This window comes from Plectropomus leopardus, chromosome 18, assembly GCF_008729295.1.
Source record: "Plectropomus leopardus isolate mb chromosome 18, YSFRI_Pleo_2.0, whole genome shotgun sequence".
Classification (NCBI taxonomy): Eukaryota; Metazoa; Chordata; class Actinopteri; order Perciformes; family Serranidae; genus Plectropomus; species Plectropomus leopardus.
The window spans coordinates 21853362-21862850 of record NC_056480.1 but is presented as its reverse complement, the minus strand read 5'-3'; the positions used below and the strand labels follow the sequence as shown (position 1 = coordinate 21862850).

The 9489-nt window shown below is 39.2% G+C and overlaps 1 protein-coding gene across 1 annotated transcript; it reads right to left on the bottom strand.

The window, feature by feature from the left end:
* Nucleotides 1–1101: 1101 nt before the first annotated feature.
* On the bottom strand, nt 1102–9096 carry LOC121958188 (zinc finger protein 516-like). Its single transcript, XM_042507056.1, has 4 exons — nt 7632–9096; nt 4991–6283; nt 4117–4181; nt 1102–1152 (listed from the first exon to the last, which is right to left on the bottom strand). The coding sequence occupies exons 1-4, from the start codon at nt 8974–8976 to the stop codon at nt 1102–1104; spliced, it is 2754 nt and encodes a 917-aa protein (XP_042362990.1). The 5' UTR covers nt 8977–9096.
* Nucleotides 9097–9489: the final 393 nt, after the last annotated feature.

The following is a 9489-nucleotide window of genomic DNA, read 5'->3' as shown; positions in this document are numbered from 1 at the left end:
TTTTTCAAAGACTTCAGTTTCCTGGGCTGAAAGGGCTGTCTAGTGGTAAAGTAAAGCAGTGAAAATATTCCTAATAGATTGTCCACTTATACCGATATTAATTTTTATCATTTATTTATATTTTTTTTTTTTTCCCAAACTGGGAGCATGCCAACCCTCATCTACTGTTGGTTACAAATCTGACCATGGGTAAATACCTCATACAGCCCCACCAAAAAAAAAATCAGAACTATCCCTTTAATGTGTGTGGGGTGGTGAGCAAATTGTGCTAAATCCTGACTTAGCTGTAATTAAACCACCCCATAGTGCCTTACAGTGGGATCAAGATTTTGTCATTTTTAGTTAAAAACTGGAAGCCGACATATGCTTGACTTCGATTCTTTTGATCTTACCAGCACTTAACTTGTCATAGCATCATCCACTCTAGGTTAAGGATTAGAAGTATTATGTGAGTATGGACATAAAACTGAAAAGTAACAATAAGCTGCAGTTTACAGTTAGGTGCCTCACTGCATATTCTGTATGTTAAAACAGTCAAATACAGTACTAACTCTAAATCAAAAAACGAAAAAAGAGAAATTTTACAAGCTTGTAGGCTTCATAAAAACTGGTACATACATAGAGAGGTAAAAGTGATGTAAAATGTTCAGGTCACAGCTTACATCTTCTGAAGTACTTCTGAATGTTTCTTGTGGCATCCTGGTTTTTAACATTTGGTGTTTTTCTTAAATTGTTTTCAGTAAAACCCAGCAGACATCTGTAGGCCTTTAGCCAATATAATGTCCTCTTAATCCTTGTGTGTTTGTGTTCACAATAAGCTCAAACAGTTCAAACCTCATTTCCATATTATTCCAATGTTATCTTCATGTGTGTTTTGGTAACTAACATATCTACACAAACAAAAAGCATGCGTAACACTTCAAATTAAACAACCATATTACAAAATAATAAGAGTCCACCTCGTTGCTTCTTTGCATATATTGTGCATTATCCACTGCCTCTGTGTTATTAGGAGTTATGGCTGGTTCCTTTTAAACACAGCAGGCCTCTTTGTTCAGTAGTGTCGTGCAGGCTGAAAGCCAACAGGAACAAAATGTTTCTTCACGTTCCCTTATGAAGAGACCCTGAGGAGGAAGTGGAGCGGCTGTTCACCTGCAGGAGACAAATGCAAGGCACGCCAGTTAGATTTAATGTGACAACGCTGAGAGGGAAAATGTTTGTTCTACTATTTATAAATGAGCTTCCAGTGCCGATATACTTGAAGTTCACAATCATACACACTAATAGAGAAACAGTGCAATCTGAAATCACAGTTTGAAAGATTCAAATTTCTTATATTATGATTACTTGAAATCATTGGACAATTTATGTTTTATTTGATTAATTATAGCCACTCAGTTTTTTTCAATGTACCTATTTTTGAGTCAGTTTTTATTCAGAGTTCTTTTAAAATTCTCAAAAATGTAAATATAACGCTAAAAAAATTTCTCATGTAGGTTTAAGCTTATACTTTTGTGATAGTCGGCTTAATTTTTCTTTTACTGTCCAACAGTGCTGTGCATGAACCCACCAAAAAGAGGTGGTGGAAAAAATTTCCAGTATTTTGAGTTGCTATATTTTCTAAAAACACGGATGCCAATAATCAGTTTACCATTTAAATTAATACTATTTCAAATACAAATTAGTCTTTTAGTAGCTTACTAGAATCATAAAATGAATAGCTTTTTGAGTCCACTAGATACGTTTTGCTGCAATAAAAATGACTGAAGTGGAATAAACAGACTGAAAAAATGATCTTGTTTGATAAAACTGATGCTGACAAACAATAGTAATATATCACAATATACTGCAGTATCACAATACTCAGCATATGGCAAATGCACGGAAGTATAAAGGCAGTGACATTTACAACTAGAGATGCACGATAATATTGGCATGTCGGCAGATATTGGCTTTAAAATGAAATATCATGCTGATTCTGCCAATATCACATGTACAAAACTCTACAACTCTAAGTTGAAGAATTTTTCTTATTTTGCACAATGACTGAGTGTTACATACGTGGAAAAGTATTGAATTGTAAGTCTCCATCTGCTGGTGGGCCATCACAATAAGAGTATGCATAATATGATGTTAGTTCAAGACTTTATGATCACTAAAATTAGGTGGGGGGAAAAAGTGGATATATCTATCTGTATCGGTCATCGGCCAAAAGAGTTGTTAGAATTCAGCTTTTCGAATATTGACAAAAAAAAAAAAAATCAAACAAACAAACATTTTCTTACAGAACGCCTTGTTTAATCGATCTGTGTTGTCTATTTAGTGTTGATGCCCTCAGTGAAATACTGTATAATATACCTGACCAGTTCTGGGGTGTACAGCATATATTAATACCTCTAAACTTCATAACTGAATTTCTTGTTAAGTGCAGGCTGAGTTACACTATGCTATGCTATTTTATGCAGGACCTTGTGCATTAGCTGACCTGTAATGTGTCGTTAATGTAAAGCTGCACATTAAAAGGCTTGATGTTGTGAAATATGAACATATTATTGACCAAGTGCCTTCTGAAAAAAGACAGTTTAAAGACCAAAAGACATGGAGAAGCAAATAACATAAAGCAAGCTTTCATAATTTATCATATATTAGCACAAAATATGTTCTAATATTACTGCCCCCACAGTGTTATTCATATTAGATAATCTGATTTGTAATTCCTCACCCCTACAGACTGAGCTAGTGCCCATCTTTAGTGTTTAAAAAGTTGCCCACGTATTACTTTAGGGAGAAAGAGGAGAAAGCAAGAGCAGTTGTAGGTAGCATCAGGGTAGGCCTGACTGACAGGCTGATGACACACCATATGGAGATGCTGGGCGAGTTTTTACCCTGAGGGGGACAACAATGTTTTTTTATTATTTGTTTGCCTCATCCCTGTCAGCCTCTCTTACAGAAACGAGAAGGAAGAGACAGCCAGGTTGTGGAAGTTGACAGCCGTGCATGCAAACGCATGAAAATACGCAGACGCACGTGTGCACAGAAGTGACAGACTGTATTCAGACAAGGTACAGACACAAGAACAGGAACACACAGTTGGTGAAGACACACTGTACATACTGGTGAGGGACAGAAGGACTTTTATGCTGTTCTTAATTTTAGAAAAGGAAATTGACAGACCAGGTTTGCAGTCAGCTGACTGACTTACGCATTTCACTGCAATTAAGGCAAAATCTCATTGTCCCACCACCAACTGAATAGCAGTTTGGAGACAATAGTCTGAGCAATAGCCACACTCATTGAATGTATGACATTTTTTTGTGTAAAAAAGCACCTCAGCTCTTTTTTTTTACATTTTTTATTTATTTATTTTTGCTGAAGGTTAAAGGGAAAGTTTGGATTTTTTAAGTAGGGTTGTATAAGGTACTATTTCAAAGTCACTGTATTACCAATTGTAGATAGCGTTTGACACACCTTTGGTTTAACAGGGATGAGGGCAGCAGCAAAGTATTTTTGACGCGAAAAAAGTACCACTGAAAATTGACATGAGTTTAAGGGTAGGCTATATAACTGGTTTATTTAGGACTGTCTGACTGCAAGTTTAAGTGGTGAAAATATTTGTGTAGACTTAAATTGATATCGATATTTTTAGGTGGCTGAAGTACATTTTGTACCTGCCCTTGTCAACAGCAGTAAATTGCTGAGCTTCCATGCCTGTTTCTCCAAACTGGGGATTTACGGATGGCCATCTACTACAGATATTACACTGACTATGGATAAGTACCATGCAACCCCACTTAAAAAAACCAAAACTGTCCCTTTAATATTCTCTTAGAGTTGTATTTACTTTAACACTGCAGGCAACCCTAACAGCAGTGAAAGTGGCTTATGTTTATTATCTATGATAAGTTCAGAAACGTAAAATTATTATTGTTTTCTTATCTAAAACACTTAAGTTACACATGAAAACATATCTGTAATGTAAGCGGTAAAAATGTAAGAATTGAGCGTTTGATTACAATTAAGGTCACTTAACTAATTTTTCCATATACTGGAGCCTTGGAGATAATTTATATGCAAAACAACAAAACAATATCAGTGGCTGCTGCGAAGACAACATACTTGTTTAGAAGCTTCGGAGTTGGAGTGGACATCTTTTCCAAAATTTCCATTTAACTGCAACATTGCTGTAAAAATACGTATAAAAATAGACATGTAAACATAAATATCATGGTCATTTCTCATTTTGATTTTCACAGATTTCACATGATTTTATGAAGGCTTTTTGCTGACAATCACTCATCCTTCAAAGTAATACATCATAACAATAGACAATAGGGCTGGGCAATATGGCTTTAAAATAATATCACAATATTTTTGGGCTATATGGCGATACACAATACATATTCTGATATTTTTCTTTATTTTCTTAAGTACTGTAAACTAAAAAAACAAAAAACAAAATACAAAATTATTAAATGAACTACAATTACAAATAAAGTAGCTACCACAATAAAAAAAAAGTTACATGAACTACTGTTGTAATTTAGTTGAATAAAATACTATATATAGCATTAAATAAAGTGAAGTATTAAATAAAGATCTGTTGTAGTTATGTTTAATAAAAGTATTGTTATAATTAAATAAATCAAAATGGAACCCATGGTGCTATTTTGAAGGACCAGCTTGTTGGGGGTCTGGTGTAGACACCCCTTTGGCCACGCGGATGGATGCAAAGCGTTATCAGATTACGTAAATGAAAGGAACTGATATAGCATAATATGAAAGGATAGACTTTTTTTGTCAGATGATATATTTTGTCATATCACATAGCCCCACTAGGCGTCACTCTTACTGGGTTGCCAGTGTGTAAGGTGAAGCGGACACTAGTTTTTAATCCATTCAAATTTTAGCATTCAGACAGCTAGGAAAATCAGTATTCAGTTTCTCATCCGCCTGTTTTGACTATATTAAACACACAAACAAAGCTGCTCACCTTGTGGATCAATCCTGGGATCAACAAATCCCCAGTGCTGGTAAAGAGCAGCCAAATCATGGGGACTGTAGTTTTTCAGGAGACTCAAAATATTAATGTCCATTGGCATTTCTCCTGATGATTCATTCTTTACCTGAGCATAACGAAGTGGTTCTAAATATGCTTTGTGACCCCACATGTTCATTGCAGCCCACAGATCAGGACCCTTTGGACCTGAAGAAGAGTCACACGACTGCCTGCGGGAATGAGGTCTATCTGCAGAGGCGTTAGATGAAGTCCCGCCATGGTTTCTGGCCAACATGAAACCCAAACCCTCCTGTGGGAAGTTTCCTTCGACTGCTGCTCTATGGCCTCTGTGTTTGGGGCTGCTTGTGGGCTGGAAACTCGGGGCACTCTTGCTGTGAACAAAACTGCTTGATGAAGTCGCTTGGTTGCTGGAGCTTTTACTTCTTGCCTTCTCTGTCCGGTTGTGTTCACCAGACTTCTTTTGAGGTAGGGGTCCCATCCTCCCACTCGACTGCGTCCCTTCTGAGGAGCGTGAGTCCTTAGACTGGTGCTTGGACTTAGGGACACCTGATTGGGTCTTGGGGGCTGGGTGCTTGCTGCTGCTGCTGCTGCTGCTGCTGCTATGGGTTGTCAAACCTGGAGGCTGTGTGCGCTGAGTTCTTGGAGCAGGTAAAGTAGGGCAGTCCTTGCCTTCCAGGAATGGCGGAGGCCCCGTGCGTCTCCACAGGGTAGTACCCACCTTTAAACTCTTGGGGCTGTTGGTGCAGGGTGCCCACTTGGGTGCCATGGTACTGCTGCCATCCACCCTGTGTGCAACCCTCTGATGGATCCACAGTACTTCTGGGTAGTTGGTGGTATGGGAGCAGTATGGGCACTGATGTCTCACCAAGCCCTCTGTCTTAACGGAATAATTTACAGTGCCATCTCCTTCACTCATAGGTAATGAAGACAGATTAAGGAGATTTCCAGTGTCATTAGTGCTTTGTCCCTGCCCTGTAACCTCAGCAGTATTTGACTTCTCTGTTTTAATGCTTGACTCTGCTGACCCCTGGCCGAGCGGACATGTGTAAGGATTCCAGTATGACTGACTGAGCAACACACTCCTGTTTCTGAGGTAGTCCATGTATCTTGAGGCTTTGGGACCACTCTGGTTCATGTTGTCCAAAATGGTGCTGTGTTTGCTGTAGGGACCCAGGAAGTCCTGGTGCTGCCTGTGCAGGTGTGACCTGAGTAGTGAGGCGTCAACAGTGTGGAAATCACAGTGCTCGCAGAAGTATGTTTTTTTATCTGTAGGTAAGAACAGAAAAGGCAAAGTGAAGGAAATGCCTAGAATTTAAGTGTTTTGTCAGTATGTATACAGCATAGATAGGAATCCAACAATTGTGAAATTCTAGGTCAGTATCAATACAGATGTTAAAAATTACAATTTGACTGATCGCTAATGTAAGTCTTTTTTTTTTTGCTGTTGTAGTATATTTTCTTATATTTTATTCCCCCCTTTTTGACAGGGAAAAAAGAAATCAATGTAAAAATCCTGAACTGTTTTAAAATGAAACAACCTTTAATACAACCTTTCACATGAATTATTTCTTAAAAATGCTTCAAAAGCCTTTTTATTACATATGACAATTTCCTCTCTAATATTTATTTTATACTGCTATGAAAACATCAAATTTCTCCTGCAAACAACTGTATTCAAGTTTCTCACCAAAACTTTACAAGAACAGCTAAACACATCATAAGCATTTTCCTTTGTTCAATACTCATTTTTACTGAATAGAGCTTAAATGCATCATAATTTTACTCAGCACACCCTCTGTTAGCTGTAGGTTTTCCCCTGCTGGCTGCTAACAGCTATCTTAACTACTGTAGCTCTCCTCCTGTCAGTGTCAGCACAGATTTGTTGTTTACAGTATAGTAGGGAAACAAAAGGATGCATCCTCTGATGATTTATGATGAGTTTGCTGAAATTTTTTTTATGATTCACCAATAGGCTCAGTGTAACATGTGTTACAATTTTTACTCCCCAGAACCACAACAAAGTGGGTTTTTTTTTCTGTTTGAAAGACACCGATTTCTAGTTTCCAAGATAAAACGGTTCTAAAAAAAAATGGCTCCTGCTCTCTCAGTACAGCTGTTGGGGTTGTTAAAACCACTAAAACGAAACAGTCACTTTGTATTGTTGTGCATTCGTAAAGTATAGTCACCAAAATCTTCCTTTAGCTAATAAAAAATATTCTGAATAAATATTTCTCTCTTTAAAATATACCAAAGCCTTAGAGAAAGCTTTAATGAGTATGTATGCTCAAAACCTTATTGTATAAACAAGTGCCATTACAGTTGTTGTAATTCAGTTTTAAATTCACTAGAGGTCTCCCTTTTCCACATTGGTGGCCAGGTAAATTAAACTTATAGCAATAAAAGAGAGACTCCTGGTTTGTCTATATTGAGGCACATCTGCATTTCCACAAACATAACCTCTTATAATTTGCTTTAAACAAAAAGGATGCAATATTTAATCAAAGCAACTGTCCCCAGCAAAAACTGGGCCTGGTAATTGATTCCCATTGTTTAAGGATTTTGAACTACTGTCCAAACTGCAGCACAGAATTTGTGGTGGATGTGTGTGGCTTACCCTCCTGATCTTGGCTCCTGGTGCTGCTGGTCTGTTTAGGAGTGAGGTGAACATCTTTTACTTTCTTAGTCTGCAGCGCCTCATAAAACGCATGACCGAGTCCGTTCAACAGAATACGGTCTTTCTGGGAAATCCTCTTGTCAGCACCTTTATTACTGTGAGCCAAGTTGTTGGATGTGTGATCGAGGCCTGTATCACCCTTAATTTTCTTGACGGTGGAGCTGGAGGCGTCGATTTGCTTCCTCTTCTTCTCCTGTTTCAGAGGAACATACTCGCCCTTCTCTGTGTCGTATGCCACCTCCGCATCTGCTAGCCTCTCCTCCCATCCCAGACATTTCTCTGCGGCCTCCACCAGTCGTCCCCTTGTGGCCAACTGCCATGCTTGGTAGCTGCAAACCGGATCCAGTTCTGGAATTCGCCTGCCCAGGCTCTTGTCCTCAGGAGTGTCCCTTGCCTCAGCACATGTGAGGTTGAGGCTTTCCAAAAAATGCCTCTTAGCACTGTGCGGCTCTGAGGAAACAGTGTCGTCCTGTGGTGGATTTTGTGTCTGAGTGCGGCTGTGGTTCGGTTTATGTAGCTTTTCATGAATTCGTAATGCCTTGCGGTCATAGAAGAAGTTCCCACAGCTGGCACAGAGTTCATAGAGGCACTCTTCATTTGTCAGCGATGCTGAGTCCTGAGGAACTCCGTTGATGGTGGCAGGCAGCTCACTGCTTTTGCCACCTCTTAGCTGGGCTTTGACCCGGTGTATGCGCATATGACTTTGGAGGAACCATGCCTGGCGGAAACGGCGTCCACAAATCCGGCAACCATGATCCTGGGAGCTGCGGTGCCTTTTCATGTGGGTTTTAAGGAGTAGTACCTGAGGGAAAACCTGGCCACAAATGGTGCAGGTACAGGACACATCATCAGCCCCTTCACCGACCTCAACACCTTTACTCTTTACTTTTTTCTTGGTTCCTTTCTTCTTCACTTTCCCGTTGACAGTATGAGCTTTATTAGACGTGCTGACGATTTCAGGAGGGTTGGATGTCTCTGGGTTATCTTTCTGCTCTAGATCCCCGTCCCCCTCTTTGTCACTGAGGTTATGGCTGAATAAACCCAGCTTATGGCTTCGAATGTGGGCCTTCAGACTGCCCTTCTGAGCCGTCCTGTGCTCACAGTATGGACACGTGTACGGCTTCTCCCGCGTGTGCCTTCTCATGTGCTGTGACAGAGAGCTGAGGAGAGGAAAGCTGCGGCCACACACCCCACAGGTGTGGCCAGAGGTCACATTTTCCTCTGTCTCTGCCTTTTTATTAGCTGTGGGTTTTTGTGATACATCCTCCCTCTCTTCTGTCTCCATTACTCTTCCTGGAGCACCAGTATGTCAAAAAAACACAGCTGTGTAATAAAATCCTCTTGACTATGCAAAGTTTATCTTCTGAGAGTTAGTGAGTTCTCAGATTAGGCATCAAACACTTGCAAAACATGACAGCTTTAATGTCCATGCTGATATTTGCGGAAATGTTCTTTATCCAGTTGCATACTGTCTCAGCAAGAACACCTGAAAAACAAGAAGAGAAAGATGAGGAAAAAAATTAGACTTGTGATAAATACATAGAATATCATCAAATATATATTTTCTCTATAGTGTTATCGTTCTTAAGAGAAGAATGAAGATAAAATAAACAATGTTCATACATGAAACAATAATAACCAGTAAGAGCAATAAACCAACAAAGCCAATAATACAAAATGAAACAAAGAAAGGATGTATGCCACAATTTAGCAATACCTGTAAAGGCTCGAGCTTTGCAGAGAGCACCAAACTGTTATTTCGTTTTGGATAACTTACAGTGATGATACATTTTGTAAC

Bases quoted from the DNA above. Each gene is read 5' to 3' on its own strand.
- LOC121958188 (XM_042507056.1), bottom strand. From the start codon at position 8,976: ATGGAGACAGAAGAGAGGGAGGATGTATCACAAAAACCCACAGCTAAT. The intron at 4,182-4,990 runs GTGAGCAGCTTT...GTATTTTTACAG, and splicing joins TCCCAGGATTGATCCACAAG to CAATGTTGCAGTTAAATGGA. The intron at 1,153-4,116 runs GTATGTTGTCTT...TGTCTCCTGCAG, and splicing joins ACTCCGAAGCTTCTAAACAA to GTGAACAGCCGCTCCACTTC.